At 34.1% G+C, this 17,559-nt stretch overlaps 2 protein-coding genes across 5 annotated transcripts in view; one reads left to right on the plus strand and one right to left on the minus strand.

Moving 5' to 3' along the window:
* Window positions 1-612: 612 nt before the first annotated feature.
* BRMS1L (BRMS1 like transcriptional repressor) overlaps window positions 613-17,559 on the minus strand; it is a 32,144-nt gene continuing 15,197 nt past the window's right edge. For 2 of the 4 annotated variants that reach the window (XM_081050202.1, XM_081050200.1), the window contains 6 exons: window positions 10,109-10,205; window positions 8,959-9,042; window positions 6,911-6,975; window positions 6,143-6,182; window positions 3,629-3,755; window positions 613-2,222 (listed from right to left, as the gene is read on the minus strand). In XM_081050202.1, coding sequence (XP_080906328.1) covers window positions 2,105-2,222; window positions 3,629-3,755; window positions 6,143-6,182; window positions 6,911-6,975; window positions 8,959-9,042; window positions 10,109-10,205 — 531 coding nt within the window. In that variant the 3' untranslated portion in view covers window positions 613-2,104. Of the gene's footprint in view, window positions 2,223-3,628; window positions 3,777-6,142; window positions 6,183-6,910; window positions 6,976-8,958; window positions 9,043-10,108; window positions 10,206-17,559 lie in introns of all 4 variants that reach the window. The other 2 variants (XM_081050199.1, XM_081050201.1) reach the window with 1 other exon arrangement.
* Window positions 13,355-13,877, plus strand: LOC308497749 (COX assembly mitochondrial protein homolog). The gene is made up of 2 exons (XM_081048760.1): window positions 13,355-13,486; window positions 13,567-13,877. Exons 1-2 carry the CDS (start codon window positions 13,378-13,380, stop codon window positions 13,776-13,778), a joined length of 321 nt encoding a protein of 106 aa, XP_080904886.1. The 5' UTR covers window positions 13,355-13,377; the 3' UTR covers window positions 13,779-13,877.

Below are 17,559 nucleotides of genomic sequence, written 5' to 3' on the forward strand. Positions count from 1 at the left end.
ATTATTTACTGAGAAATAGCGGAAAGGGGTGGACTGAACATGAAATACCAGAAGCTATCACAGGGAGGGCCCTTAAATTGATCCTAAAATAGAGGCTGATCATAAACATAACGGCAGCAGCAGTAGCTGCCACATCACACTTCACAAACCTTAACAATTCCCCTAAATTAAACCTCTTGACCAGACATCTAATGGCAAACTGCCAATAACAAAATATATTTTATAGTACTTCAGTCATAAATGAGCATATACTTACTTGAATCAATACCAATATTATGAAATAGTTATATTCAGTATAAATATTAAGGTTTTGAAAGTAAATGTGCTACATCATAGTTTTTAAAATAAAAAACTTTCTATTTAGAATTTCAGAACTCAGGCAGTACGTTTTTATTAAAGTATAACATGTATGCATATTTTTAAATTAAGTATAACTTAGCTGTCTTAAATATCTAAATATATCCCAATAGAAGCTGAACTGTGGTTTAGGGAAGCAGAAATATTTGTTCAACACTCCATATCTATGAATGTACAATGGCTCAGATCCTTCTTGGAAGCAGACAGTTTGTAAATAATAAAAACTTATGCAAAAGTAATTCAAGATACTACAAATGACACTCAAACACATCTTTTTATTATATACTAAATTTAAAAATACAAATCTTATTAAAAATGCTTATGAAACATTGTATACACAAGTACTGTCAAATACTATCAGATTATGACATTATGTACATTTGCTAAGGTTAATTAGAAACAGAACAAAGTACATAACTTTGCCGATAACGAATTTCAGAAGTCAAATATTTTAACATTTGGCAACTGTGAAGTAGTGATCTGTACAGGGAGATGTTTGCAGAGGTAAAATAGTAAGAAAACAAATGGAATAATGCAGATATTCCTTCCCTAAGTGTTAATAAGTAGATCTCTTCCTCCTCCTCGTACGTCTTAGTATAACAGAAATTAAAGTGCACAAGACCACCAGGAATACTTGATTTGGTTGTACCCTAATACATACTACAGCCAAGTGTGCTGCTATATTGAGGGTTCCGATTCTTTGTACTTGTTCCTGAGGTTTTAGAAGTTAATTTTGAATGTGGCTAAGGAAGAGAGGCCAATACTTTCTAAATTGCACCAAGTGGCCTTAAAGTGTAGAAACATCAAAGATAAAATTATTAATTTGAGAACAGATTCAAGGACATTATCCCTGTCTATTTTGCCCTAGCAATAAAATTAGGATAAGAACCTAGCTTTGCCTCTGGAAAACACTTACTAAAAATGTTTCGAAAGATCGGACGTGACATGCACAGCAAGCATCACAATACTGTCAGATACTGTTCATTACCTCTAGACTGCATCATAAACACCGAGCAGAAATACCTGCCCTCTACAGGTTCACGAGAAATACAGGTAGAAGAAGCATGTTATTACTTGACATCAATTTTACTAATTAATGTTAAGTATAATTTGTAAAAATAGGTCACCACCACACAATCAAGGAAGAGAAGAAAGTAAGCTGCTAGTCTACAAAAGTGCTCCTTTTCTTTCAAACCCAAGCTTACTTTTGGGTAAAACAAGATTGTAAAGTAAGGCCATCAGTTCTAAATAAGCTGATGGTGCCATATATACATACTCACATATATAAGTCTCGTTTTCAATTTTGATTAAACACTAATGTACTAGTAAAAACTATTTATAGGAAACATTTTATGAGGCTTATTTACAAACACATGATGAGTAACAAAGATGTGGAAAAGTTTTAAAAATTGCAGATAAAAGTAGCCATTTAGCAACATAGTTCACTAAACATAGATTTGCATAAAAACCAAGAAAAAAGTTTAGTAAGAAATCCCTACTACATGTACCTATTGGTCATTAGACCTAAAAGGCAAATAAATGTGATGATCGTGATTATACTTTTTTACTGTCTCTTTTAATAACATGTCAATATGAGGTCTACTTGGTCTACTTAGAGTACTACCTACAAATACAGTCTCTCATGATTCAATGAGAATATTAAATTATTGAATACATTTTTTATTCCCATGGCACATCACACTTGGTAACACTAATAAGGTAGATTTAGATAACACTTAAATCATGATTACGAATGTTTAATTGAATATTTTCCTTTCTGTAGCTGTGAAATGTAAAGCTTAGATTTGCTTCCATCAGGCCTCTTAAACCAAACTTCATCATGGTTAATTGTTGTAATTATGGCACTAAAAGAAAAAAAAAAAAGAAATGAATGAATGAATTACAATATGCCTCTTCCACTCATTTCAGAGTACTAGCTATAAAACAAACTAGCTGGACTATAAGAATAGATTCAAGTATGTAATTGCTTTTTACCAGAATGTTGACTATCGGCTGGGTATATTGGCAAAAACATCACATTCAGACACACTTAACAGATAGTTTTCTTTCTTTTGTTAAGAGAGTTAGCTAAACCTATTATTAGAACTATAAAACGCACATCGTTCCTACTCCATCCCCAGCCCACCCCCCAAAAAAAAGACATAGCGGAACTGAAAACCACTACTTATTTGGTATTAAACCTCCAACTCCTATCAGTCTGGGCTGTAGAAAATCTTTCAAATACCAATCCCTAACTCCCAGTGTCAAGCATCTATGGTATTTGTATAGATTTTTTTGGACATTACTGTTCTTTATATAGAAATCTTTTTAAAAACGGATTTGTTCTATGTTAGTTCATCTCTTTTTTAACTACATTTATGTTAAGTAGCAGTAAAATGTTTCAAAAGCAGTACAATAAAGCCAAGAATCCAGGGGTATCATATGTAACCTAGTAATTAGCTAGATGAGCTTCCATGAGAAATTTGCTCGTATCCTAAAAATGTAAAGTTGAAATTACAATCCCGATTAAAACCACTGTATTTGGAAAATGAGTATTGTATTCCAAACACACTTTACTTACCACTGATACCTAGAAAGATATTTTCTTAATGTAGAAGGTTACTGCTCTGAAAATTATATCCTTAACTACTGAAGGAATTAAAGCAGTGATTAGCATTGGTATTTTTTCAAAGTCCACAACAAGACAAAACTTAGAAGGCTATATCAATAGTTCTATAAACTTGAAGCCTAGATAAAGTCTTTTAAAGGCAATTTTCAAGTTATACTTTAATTACTGTAACTCTTAAAGTTTTCATTAATTTTCCATTTCTTTCCTACTCTAATTGATTGATACAAATTCTTTTTATCCAAAATACTATCAAACACCAAAAGAGGGAAAAATTAACAGGTCCATATATTATGGAAGCACACTGTTAAGTTCATAATACTCTAGTTTAACGGTCATAATATTAGGATCATATAACAAGTCATCTAAGATAAGAAGTAACAGATCTCTTAACTGGCTCAGTAATTCCATCATTTCCCCTTGTGTTAATGCTTGTGTTCATGAAGTTAATATGTAACTGTGGTATATAAATATTAATACTGATATACACACTTGGTAATCAAATGATTTATGTCAGGAGGAAAACAGGATCCATGTGCAACTAATGATGTATTATAAACACACTATGGAGGTAGCAAATATTTATGGACACCAATGTTGTAAACTCTAATACTAAGCAACACTAAAATGATAAAGGCTTTTTACCTTGTAGGGCATTCATCTTTTTTGTCAATACATATTGTTTGTCCACGTATATACCATTCACCATCATAATACAACCTTCCCTCTTCAGATCTAGCACTGTGCAGGTGTTTTTCCAGTTTCACAGGCACTAAAGGGATCAGTTCAAAAACTGTTATATTAATAAGACATTGTCAGAACAAAAGTGCAGAACATTAAGAATTAACACCAATCCATGCACATATGTAAAAAAACACTAAAAATATTTCTTAGATAACAAACCTAAAACTAATAGAAATAAGAGAATTTAATTTCTTACTTTTAAAATACAATTCCTAAGTTTTTAATATAATTATTAAACAAAGCTAAATAATATATGTTAAATCATCAATTAACTAGAGAAGTGCCAGAAGGGGAAGTCAGACATTATCAATTACTAATGCCAATTTTAAGTAGAATTTAAAATAGCAATTGTCATGTTTCCATTGAAAATTTTATTTTTCATATTTTCATATTTTCCTCCCTGAAGCTGTCTGACATTTACAAAAAAGCAGAGTTTAATATATAACCCAAGAGCTCCCCAGGTCTTTGACTCTAAGAAGGAAATGTGCTAAGTAGAACTTCCCTTTTTAAATCCTAGAAATGGTGTGGCACTAATCAGATAAACTCAGAGAAAAAATGTTCTTTAGGAAGGAAGCACACTGTCAAAAGTATATCGTGAAGTAGGCACCTCTTCATCATTCAAATGTCACCTCTTCAGAAAGGTGTTCTCCAACCACCCGACCCACACCTCAGTTAATCTTTATCACAACTTTTTATTTCCTTCATAGCAATTATTACAATTTGCCATTATCTTCTTAATTATTTATTTCCATATTTATTATTCCGCCTCTCCCAAGTGAGTTGCAGGAGGTCCACTTCTTCCATCACTGTATTCCCAGAACCTCAAATAGTCCCTGGTATACAGAAGGTGTTCAGTAAGCATGCATGCATTCATTCATTCAATAAATGTGTTTTTCTAAGCATTGTGACTGAAAGAAATATGATTCTGACCTTTGTGGTGCTTATAATATCATGTTTCCCCGAAAATAAGACCAAGCCAACCCATCAGCTCTAATGTGTCTTCTGGAGCAAAAATTAATATAAGACCCAGTATTGTATTAGACCTGGTATTATATATTATATTACATATTATATTACACTACTATATTATACTATTATACTATATTATATTATGTCATATTATATCCGGTCTTTTATTATATTAAAATAAGACCGGGTCTTCTATTAAGTTTTGCTCATAAAGACATATTAGAACAGATGGTCTGGCTAGGTCTTATTTTTGGGGGAACACAGTTACTATCAGGAGACAGATTAACATGTAAAGTAAACAATATATTAAAAATTACAAATTGTGGTAAGTGCCATGAAGAAAACAAATAGGACACAATGCTAAAGATAAAAGGGGTAGGGGGAGGAGTCCCATTCAATAGTTTAGAGAGATTCTCAAAATGACTCAAAATGTTAACAACCTAGAGATTTAGGGAGTTACCCTTCCAGTTAATTCCTAAAGGAAGTAGTTTAGTAGAATATATTTACAATTTCATGACGTGATATAAAGTTTAAAGAAATCCTTGGCTTAAATATAAAACAGAATTTGATCTCTTATAGATTACTTATAGATCTCTTATAGATTCTTATAGAATCCTTTTTCAGGAGGATTAGGAAATTTCACATACAGTGAAAGAAGGCAGAAATAGTTCAAGACAATAATGTCCATCACTACTTTGGCACTGATTTTAGACTTTCAAGACAAGTCAAGAAAGTATAATTTAATATGAATTTTACTAAGGTATATCAGAATGTGCTGATCTTAGTGGTGTGTAAATTTTTTTTTTCAACTGGGGAATATTGGGGAACAGTGTATTTCTCCAGGGCCCATCAGCTCCAAGTCGTCGTCCTTCAATCTAGCTGTGGATGGCGCAGCTCAGCCCCAAGTCCTGTCACTGTTTTCATTCTTTAGTTGCAGGGAGCGCAGCCCAACATCCCATGCAGCAACCTTGTTGTTGAGAGCTTGCGCTCTAACCAACTAAGCTATCCGGCCGCCCCAGTGGTGTGTAAATTTTTTTTTTTTGATGGATTCCACCGCAAGCAATCTAATCTCTCTTGTAGAAAAGGCAGGCACAGAAAAAATTTTTACAGTTCCAGAGGATCCACAGGCTCCCTGAAGGCAATCCACAGACTCCATACACTCTCCCTATAGAATTACTGAACCCATAAAAAAATACTAAATACTTTTTAAATTACTGATCCTCTATTGCAATAGTAATGCCACTAAAACACTAAAAGAAAAAATACATTTCATTCAGAAATCTTGAAACATGAGGCAAAAACTCTAGAATTCCTCATAATTCCAGGTATAGTGTTAACTGATAAAAAGAAACCACTGATGGGGAGTTCTTTAGCATGTGCATGATTGAGCAACCCTGATTCAACAAGTCTGCATGAAGATTTCTGAAGTCAGACTAAATGACTTACATTCTGTTTTTACTCTGTGTGGACCCAGTGTAGCCATCGCCTTCATTTGAAAAAAAAAAAGAGAGAAAGAAAGACATTGTCTGAGTTCATAGACAACGTATATTTTGGCACCTACTTAATATATAGAGTGACTACTGACAAGCTCAGTAACAAACACAGTAAAATATAATCTTCAGCTGTTCTAATAAGTTGTTAATACCTAAGACCACAAGGAATATGCATATAAAAAATAACAATTTCTCCAGGAGGTGTTAACAATACCTAAAATAATCTCTAATTCTCAACTAAAAAGTTTCTAAAAATGGAAAAATTGTTAAGGAAAACAAAAGTCTCCCCTGTCAAACAAGCATAGAAAATCCTACAATTCTGGAATCTTTAATGACACAATGGAAGACATATAATAAGGGTTCAAATTTTCATTTTCATTCGTTCAACCAATATTTATTGAGTGCCTTCTGTGAGCCACGACCAGGCTAAGGACTAGGCATAGAATGGTTATTATTTTGGGGTCCCTAAATTAATGCTTTTCTGTACTTTTGCATAAATTATTACATTATTACAAGAAAAAATACAGTCAAACTGCTGACCTGTCATTCTTAATATACTCCTACAATCCACTGTTATCTGTATTAGTATTCCCTTAGAGAGACTGTTGCAAAATAAAGCATATTTATAATAATCATATTTTGATGTATTAGTGAAAAATCACAGAATCTTAAAAAGTAGACTATAAAAATATTCTTGTATTCCATTGCTCTTTAATCATACCTTCCTAATTGTTGTCCAGTCTTCAAGAATATCAAGATCTTGTAGCATATAAACTATATATGGACGTTGAAAAGTCAAGGTCAATTTAGCTGTAAGAATTTCACACTTTGAATTATACTTCCAAAGTTTTGTTTTTTCAGAGAATAGAACAATGATTTCTGGATATAATCCCTTGCCATGCTGATTTCTGACTTCAAATTCTTCTTGAAAAACCTAAGTACTAGGATATATTCCAGTACTTCAAATGCTATTAACCATATTTTCTTAATTCAATGATATCATTGTAAGATACACAACCTACCTAATCACTGTTTTGAAGTGGGAGTGGAAAGCAGGGGCAATGGGAGGGTACCATAGGGAATGCCAAGATTGAATACACATATTATTAGGTTGGTGCAAACGTAATTGCAGTTTTTGCATTGCTGAAATTTGCCATTTGATATTAGAATACATTCTTAAACAAATGTGGTTATGTTATACATCATTTTAATCCGCATTTCTCACTTTGTTTTTTTGCTAATGACTTATTATTTGCTGCTTACTATTTGCTGCTTGTTTTATATTTATTTTAGACTACGGAAATGATGTTAGACAAAAAGCAAATTCGAGCAATCTTCTTACTCGAGTTCAAAATGGGTCGTAAAGCAGTGGCGGCAGCTCGCAAAAAAGAAAACAAACAAAAAACGACGCATTTGTCCCAGGAACTGCTAACGAAATCACAGTGCAGCGGTGGTTCAAAAAGTTTTGCAAAGGAGATGAGAGCCTTGGAGATGAGGAGCATAGTGGCCGGTCATCAGAAGTTGACAACAACCAATTAGCAGCAATCATCGAAGCTGATCCTCTTACAACTACGCGAGAAGTTGCCAAAGAACTCAACGTCGACCATTCTACAGTCATTCGGTATTTGAAGCAAATTGGAAAGGTGAAAAAGCTCGGTAGGTGGGTGCCTCATGTGCTGACCACAAATCAAAAATGTCGTCATTTTGAAGTGTCATCTTCTCATTCTACGCAACAACAATGAACCATTTCTCGATCAGATTGTGACACGCGAGGAAAAGTGGATTTATATGACAACCGGTGATGCCCAGCTCAGTGGTTGGACTGAGGAAGCTCCAAAGCACTTCCCAAAGCCAAACGTGCACCAATAAAAGGTTATGGTCACTGTTTGGTGCTCTGCTGCTGGTCTGATCCACTACAGCTTTCTAAATCCTAGCGAAACCATTACACCTGAGAAGTATGCTCAGAAATCCATGAGATGCACCGAAAACTGAAATGCCTGCTGGTCAACAGAAAGGGCCCAATTCTTCTCCACGACAATGCCCAACCACACGTTGCACAACCAACAATTTCAAAAGTTAAATGAATTGGGCTACGAAGTTTTTACCTCATCTGCCATATTCACCTGACCTCTCGCCAAAAGACTACCACTTCTTCAAGCACCTTGACAACTTTTTGCAGGAAAAATGCTTCCACAATCAGCAGGATGCAGAAAATACTTTCCAAGAGTTCATCAAATCCCGAAGCACGGATTTTTACACGACAGGAATAAACAAACTTATTTCTCGTTGGCAAAAATGTGTTGATTGTAATTGTTACTATTTTGATTAATAAAGATATGTTTGAGCCTAGTTATAATGATTTAAAATACATGGTCCAAAACCTTAATTACTTTTGCACCAACCTAATAATTTAACTTAAAGACACTCCAATATTAGAAACATTAAAAATGTTAAAAAGAACACAAGAATTAAGCAATCATGCTAATACTAAACAGCTGTTTCACATCAAAGCCCTTGTGAACTATAAAGCTGTATTAATTTTTGAAGTTGAAATTGTAACTAAATTTCTACCCTTCTCCTACCCCTCTTAATCTAAACTATATCTTTCTGCCTTTAATTAGTTTTATAAATTGTTTGCTTATTACAAGGTATTGCAAATAAAGCAATGTATACTAACAGAAGTGACAAAGCTGTACACAATACAAAAATGAACATCAAGGCAAAAAAACAACAACATCAAAAAACCCCAGAAAATTTGGAAAAGGATATCTGAAACAACAACTGGCTTCTTTTTGTCAGGACTGAAAGGATCCTTCCTCTTTTTTCTTGACTGAAGTTCATCATTCCACAGCTCTGGCAAGTAAATAAATATTAAGCATTAGCTAATTTCTGGAGATCAAAGGAGGAAAAAAGCACTATATATAATTTCACAGTGGCGAAACTTCATTGGCACCTATGTACATATACACATGACTATATATATAATTTCATTAACAGTTATATATTTATCAGTTTTTCTCTGCCTTTACTAAAGTAAAAATCAACTTGGCACTTAATGACTAATAATTGATGAATATATGTCCGGCACTTTGTTAAATACATATTACATGAATTGCCTCAACTAATCCTCAGAGCTACCTCTGAGGTAAGTATTCTCATTCCTTCAATTTTGCAGATGAGGAGACCAGTTTAGAAATGCTAAAGTGACTGTCTCACCCAACTAGCAGATAATGGAGCAGTGACATTAGAGCTCAGCTTATCTGACTCTACTACGCCTACTTTATACCAGAGAAATAGGATTTACACCAAATCAAACAATACTTATGCAAGAACTATAGGATAATCTAGTAAATATTCCGCCCAATGGAGAAAGCCTTTCCACAATACCCCTGAAAAGCTAATTTCACACTGGGCTACTCTAATTATTAACGGGTTTTTTCCTTTTCCTGAGTCACAAATCTGCCTCCATGTAACTTCTATTCATTTGTCCTAGTTTGTATGGTAAGAAAGAGAAAAGGTTTTTAATCCTTCTTACACATAACAGTCTTTTAAGACTTAGAGGGAAGAATATATACTCTAGATGTCTTCAAAGACTATTGTTATTGTCTTCCAATACCATTCTCGTATTATAATAATATTCTTACTTTTCTTATATTATTCTTATAATTCCTATCACATTTCTATTTTGTCCCTTTTCATGTGCTCCATTTTCTTCTTCCTGAAGTGTGAGTTCAAATCAAAGCAACAATCACAATCTTATCAAATTCTTTAGACATCTTCCCTTTTCCTCTCTCATTAGAACACTTCATTTATGTCACAATTATATTAGTTGACTGAGACATTACGAGACACTGCTGTAAACCAAGGAAGGGTTCAGTATCACTGAAATCGAACGCCGCAATCACATCATGCCGATTACCTGAGGTAATATCAATGCTGTGCCTGTCCTCTTCAAGCCTTCTTATCTTTTCCTCCAGTTCACTCTGGACTGTATCATATAACAAAAGCTTTTCACTCTGAAAAAAAACAGATTACACATAAGTAGAAGGGAAAAAATTAAGAGTACTAAATAACTTACTCTTTAATGTATGGTGGTTTCGTTCACTTTTTTAAAGATGAAAGGTCATACATATATGAAAGAAATAAAGCTACAAAACATAGAATCTAAATATAAATTTAGCTATAAATCTGTATTTTAATTGTTTAAGGACATCTAAATTTATATGTGATAAAGAGGTAAATATTTACTTTATAAAAAACTCATACTAAGCTCCCACGGCCCCTTTTAAATATATGCAGGTCCCAGCTGTCACCATAATGGAAAACCTGTCCATTAAAATGTGTCATTATAAAATGGATCCTATTTTTCTCACTGGAACAAAAATTAGGCCTTTATTCCTCACTACTATCTCAACATCATATTAAAAAAAGACTAATATATCACAAAGAGAAAGACTCATGTACAAATTTTATTTATAATCATTTAAAATTAATTCCATGATAGTCAAAATTGTAAAATTATATCCAAATCTCTCAACAAAACTATAGGAAGACTAAGTGACTTGCTAAAAGAGACAAGCCTGTTTACTGGCAAATCAGACTAGAGCCCAAATCTACTAGTTCCAGTAGACCCCACATCCCTCTAATCTCCATCCCTAGACTCAGTGAACCTGCTCACTGAGCCCTTCCCCGGCTTACACCTATGGTGTATCTCATCAGGCCAGCTTCAAGGAGCCCAGGAAAGTGGCTCCAAGGGCTGGTCTCACCCTGACCCATGTTCAGAACCACGTCCTCTTTGGCAGTTCCCTGACTTAGGCACCTCACAGTCCTTCAGGACTGGAGTGCTGGGAAATTTTGAAGGACTAGCATTACCAGAGTGATACATATTCTAAGCCTATCATCATTTTCTAAATGTGTGCTGCACTGGAATAAAAAGATAAGCAGAATAGAATTTAAAAGCTCAGAAACAGACCCTGGTTATGGGAAATTTTAGTGTATGATAAAGGTGACTTTTCAAATCATTTGGAAATCGGACAATAAATAACAACAGAAAAAAGAGTTTAGCTACATAGAGAAAAAGCTCAGAATTCTTTGCCTCACATTATACATAAAAATAAATGGACTAAACACTTAAATTTACAAATGAAATCTAAAAGAACTAAATAAAAGATGGGATAAAGGAAGCTTTTCAAAGCACAAAAATTAGGAGAAACCATAAAGGAAAAGACTAATACATTTAATCACATTCATATTAAAAAGCAAACAAAAGTAAAAGACAGTAAAAAATATCTGTAACATGATAAATGCTCAATAACCATGAGATAGCATTAAACAAGTATAGATAACTCAGTAAGAAAATCTAAACACTGCCTATCTCCAAATACTGCCAAAAATAGACCAAAATGAAAGAGACAGACAAAGAGAGAAAGAGAGAGAGAGAGAGAGAGAGAGAGAGAGAGAGAGAGAATTAAAATGTGCATTATGTGACATTTTTCACTTAGCAAAGTTGGGTGTTTTTTAAATCATAATCCACAATGTTGACTGATATTGAGTACATAAACTAACTCAATACTTTGGGAAGCAATTTAGAAACAAGTATTAAGGATCTTAATGATTATATCCTTTGATCTAGTAATTACACTTTGAGATTCTATCCTAAGAAAATAACCTCAGCCAAAGTTGTATGTAACAAGATGCTCACAATAGCAGTGCTTACGATGCATAAAATTAGGAACAAAGTTATATCCAATAATAGAGTATTGGCTACATAAATTATTAGACATCCATATTACTGCTCTGCAAACATTAAAAATTCCGAATTTGAAATTTAGGGAGACTTCTAGGATAAGACTGCAAATGAACCCAGATTACAAACTCTCTTCCCAAAGTCCTAATGAAATGTACAAAGAACATGTACAAAATAAATCAACACACACCTGCAGTTATAAAATAAAGGGAGGGGCACAATCTCATGCCATAATCTCTAAATAAGGTAATTAAACTTAGAACCCCAAGATCTGTACTATGTACAATGTATGCAAGTGTGCTTTTTGTAAAGGAAAAACATGAGTGAAGGGGCAATATTCTGAAAAGTCTTTGAGTACTACTTCCAATTCCAAAAAGAAATGAAGGAGACTCTGGATGGCAGTCCAGGGAAAAATACACGAAAAGCCTGCAGAGCAGAAGGCCTTCCTTATCACGTTAAGCTCACAAGTGAAAGCTGATACATTCTTTTATTTTTTCAAAAACTTTTTTTTGTTGTTGGGGAATTTTGGGGAGCAGTGTGTTTTTTCAGGACCCATCTGTTGTTGTCCTTCAATCTAATTGTGGAGGACGCAGCTCAGCCCCAAGTCCAGTCGCCGTTTTCAATCTTTAGTTGCAGGAGGTGCAGCCCACCATCCCATGTAGGAATTAAACCAGCAACCTTGTTGTTGAGAGCTCACGTTCTAACCAACTGAGCCATCTGGCCGCCCCACCGGAAGCTCAGGAGCAGCTTGTTGTCTTCAACCTCGCTGTGGAGGGCGCTGCTCACTGGCCCATGTGGAAATAGAACCGGCAACCCTATTCAGAGCTCATGCGCTAACCAACTGAGCCATCCGGCCGCCCATGATACATTCTTAAAAGGAACAAAAACTTCCAGAACTCAGCAGCTGACAAGCTCTGCACACAGATTTTATTAACTCACTCTTAAATATGAATGATAGCTAAAGATGACTAGTTATTTGTGAAAAAACTTCAAAATGAAAGGCTGAGAAAAAAACAAACAGAAAAGAAGTATAAAGAAATAGAGACAAGACAGAAAAAAATTTCAAAGTAACTTATATTTAATATCCACACAGAAAAGAGATTGCACATGAAAAAAGAACAGGATGTTATAAAATATATAAAAAAAAAAAGTAATCAGAGGACATAAGAGCTCTTGGAAATTGAATACATAATAGAAATAAAATAATCAGTAAAAAATTGGAAGAGAAAGTTGAATATACTCTCAAAAGGAACAAAATAAGTAAGGAGAGAGAGAGGGAAGGACAACAGGAACAAAAATATAATAATCAAAAATCAATCTTAGAGGTCCAGCATCCAACCAATAAGAGTTCCAAAAAGGGAAAACAGAAAATGATGGAGAAGAAAATATCAGAGAAACAATATAAGAAATTTCCCAGGCGGCTGCCTTCCTCTGTCGCCGAGATGGCGCTCGACCCGGCAGAGCAGCATCTCAGACATGTTGAAAAAGATGTTTTGATCCCTAAAATAATGAGAGAAAAGGCCCGAGAGAGATGTTCTGAACAAGTTGAAGGTTAATTTGCATAATTCTTGGCTCCTCATATTTTTTCTATAAAGTGATATATCTAAGACACCAGAAAAGATACATCTAAGATTTTACCAAATGTTGCAAGGACTCTGGGATCCTTATGGTAGTAAAATGCCGGAAAGAAAATACTGCATTGAAAGATTGTCTAACAGCTTATTATAAAGATCCCACCTTTTATGAGGAATGCAAAATGGAATACCTGAAGGAAAGGGAAGAATTCAGAAAAACTGGAATTCCTACCAAGAAAAGGCTACAAAAGCTCCCAACAAGCATGTAGGCAAATATTCAAATGATAGATACTCAGTAATTCTTTTCATGGAAATCACAATTACCTAAAACAATGGACTCAAGGAAGTTTGTTTGCTTTCTCCTAAATTGTGGAAATATTAATTTTATCTGAAATAAATGTTTTAAAAAAAAAAAAAAAAAAAAAGAAATTTCCCAGAACTGAAGATACAAGTATGAATTTCCTGGTTAAAAGATACCTCTGAGTATCCGTCACAATGAATGAAAAGAGACCAGCCAAGGCACATCATCTTGCTATTCCACAGCATCAATGATGAAGAAAAGTTCTCAAAGGTATTCAGGAAGAAAACATACGAAAGATCAGGAATCAAAATGACAAGAGGCTTCTCATAAGCAATATTGGAAGTTAGAAGACAATGGAACAATGCCTTCAAAATTCTGAGGAAACACGACTACCAGCTAGAATTCCATACTCAAGTTTGAAGACATTTTTGGACATGAAGGATGTGGAAGTTTTAAAATATGTCCAATAAATAAATCTGACGTTTCTACCCTTGAAAGGTAAAGCCTAATTCTCTCTCTTTGAATGTGGCAGGACTTAATGACTCACTTCCAATGAACAGAATGTAGCTGAAATCTAGGTCATAAAAAGCATGTCATTTCTGTCTTACTCTTTTGGATCACTCACTGTGAGAGAAGCCAGTCACCAGGTTATGGGGGCCTCACTCAGCCTGTAGAGAGGCCTGTGTGAATAAGGCTGCCAACAAACAACCAGCAACAATTTGCAAACCAGGTGAGTAAGTCACCTCGGAAGCAGATGTTCCAGATCCCAATCAAGCCTTCAGATAACTGCTTTCCTGGCTGGCCACTGCAACTTCATGTGATTCCCTAAGCCAAAACAATCCAACTAAATTGCTTCCAAATTCCTGGTCACCAAAACTGCAAAATAGTAAATGTTTATTGTTGTTTTAAGCCACTAAGTTTTGGAGTAATTTATTACAGAGCAATAGATAATCAATACAAGAGGTCTCAAAAAACTAACTTCTACATATCCTTTCTCATGACACTCTACCTTTTCTCTTCCACTCTACCAAACTGAAAAAAGAAAATAAGGTATAGCAGGAAAGAGGTAAATTTCCAGGGGGATGGTGAAGAGACACTCCGTGACTACAGAGATGGAGTTGGCCTAAAAAGCAGCTGGAGGATGAGCAGGATGGAGTGGGAGGACAGGGGATCCAGGAGTGGAGGGGTTTTTCCCAGGAGGGAGGACACCAGAAGAAAACAGGACTCATGGATTATCTGATGCATTTGATCACATGGAAAACAGCATTAGGGAACTTTCACAGATCACCTGGAGTCTCTGGGAGGAATAAATATGGAGAAAACTAACAAACAATAAATTAAACAATTATTAATTCCAAGGTTAAAAAATCGCTGTTCAAGAGAAGTTCAAGCATAGTATAACTCTTGGCTCAGTGAGCAATATTTACAATTACAACAAAAACAAATACTGTGACACAACAATATTAGAAGAATGGGATGAGGGAAACTATCATGGAATCCTCACCTTCCATAATAGGAAACCAACAGGTAATGTCTAAAACGGATGTTATTTAGAAACATAAGGTTAAATTACAGAAGCAGCAGCTAAGAGAGAGATAATTGCTGCTTGGATGCAGAATTTAGCCGTGGGAGAGGGGACTACTATTTTTCATTATAAGCCTATGCTACATTCCAGAATCATGAAATTAAAGAAATAAGCTGTGAAGTTTGGCAGAAATAAAAACAAAAACAGCAGAATTAGACTCTGAACAACTTCAGATAATGATATATTCAACAAAACATCTGAATTACGTATTAAGCGATATGGAAGATAGAATGAGGACTTACATGTGACTGGCTAGAGTTCCAGAAGAAGGAAGTAGAAAAAATAGGTGAGACGCAATACTGGAAAAGATAACAGCTGAAAAATTTCCAAAGTTAATGGAAAACAAATTCTTAGGTTCAGAAAGCACAACAACATCCACGCCAGGAGAGAAAAATAATCTCTATGGAGACACACAGTAGAGAAACTGTGAAGAACAAAGAGCTTAAAAGTAGCCAGTGATGGAAAGAAATATAAGTTATCTACAAAAGATTTCTACAGACTTCTAAGCAGACTGTGGAAAGTAAGATCCTAAAAATATTAAAGTAGAAATAATTATTATCCTAGAATATTATATCCCCCTTAACTGTCCTTCCAGAATTATTGTAAATAAAGCTACTTTTGGACACATAAAAACTGAGTTTACCACTAAGAGACTCTCAGTGAAAGAATGCCTAGAAATTTTTTCAAGAAGCAATAAAATGAACCTGCAAGAAAATGTTGCAACTCAAAAACAGTAAGCAAGAAACTAGTAAAATGTATTATAAAAAGAACTAAATTTATGAAAACATTTATCCATAAAGATATATGTGCTCAGATGCTCACTGCAGCTTTATTTACAGAGGCCAAGACTTGGAAACAACCGAAATGTCCTCTCATAGATGACTGGATAAAGAAGACGTGGTATATACACACAACGTAATACTACACTGCTATAAGAAAAGATGAAATAGTGCCATTTGTGACAACATGGATGGATCTTGACATTATTAGGCTAAACGAAATAAATCACACAGAAAAAGTCGAGAACCATATGATTTCACTGATATGTTGCATATAAAACTGAAAGGAACAAAGGAAGAAGACAAAGAAACAAAAACTCAAAGACACAGACGATAGTTTAGTGGTTACCAGAGTTACGGTAAGGGGGGAGGGCGGTGGTAGATGAGAATAAACAGGGTCAAATACATGGTGATGGAAGGAGAACAGACTCTGGGTGGTGAACACACAATGTAATATATAGATGATGTATTACAGAATTGTACACTTGAAAACCATGTAATTTTACTACCCATTGTCACCCCAATAAATTTTAATTAAAAAAAAATCTATGAAATCAAAATAATGTCTCATTTGAAAGGTAAAAAAACAAGATGGAACTAAAATACCGAACAACTAAACTTGTAATTTGGGAGGGAATAAAAGGAGTTAGTTCAGGAGGAGGGCAGAGCTCTTGATTAGTATTTTTATTCTACTAACATAGGGATACAGGCTGAAATTTTAAGCTAATCATTAAAATATAGAAATGGAAGGTATTGAGATAATCATTAAAATGATAGAAACGGCATATAACTTTACGACGTAATTATTAAAACTCAATAAGTTCCACAGAAAGTCAGGAAATAAAAAAGGATAAAGTAGAACAAATAGAAAACAAAATAGGTTGGTATTAAATATCAAAATAATCATTATAAATATAATTGGACTAAATTTACCAGTTAAGAGACAGATTATTAAAATATTTTTTTAATCAAGGCATATGTTATTTACAAGTAACATACCTAAGATATAAGACCAGAAAAAAGTTTGTAGAAAAAAAAGGATGAAAAAACCTTTCAAACATATGCCAGGCCATATACAACTAGGGTAGCTGTTTTAATTATCAGATAAAATAGTTTCAAAGGTAAAAATCATTGTTACAGAGAAAACAGTACATTAAAAAAAGGATTAAAATTTCCTATTTATTAAAAGATACATAATTCTAATATATGAGTCTGATAATATAACCTCAATATACATATAAAGCAAAAATTGATAGAAATACAAGGAGATACGGGAAATTAACGATCCTATTTACAATAGCATCAAAAAGAACAAAACACTTAGGAACTCAATTAAGAAGATGAAAGACTTGTACACTGAAAACTACAAAACATTGATGAAAAAA

The sequence above is a fragment of the Rhinolophus hipposideros genome, assembly GCF_964194185.1.
Source record: "Rhinolophus hipposideros genome assembly, chromosome: 5".
Taxonomy (NCBI): domain Eukaryota; kingdom Metazoa; phylum Chordata; class Mammalia; order Chiroptera; family Rhinolophidae; genus Rhinolophus; species Rhinolophus hipposideros.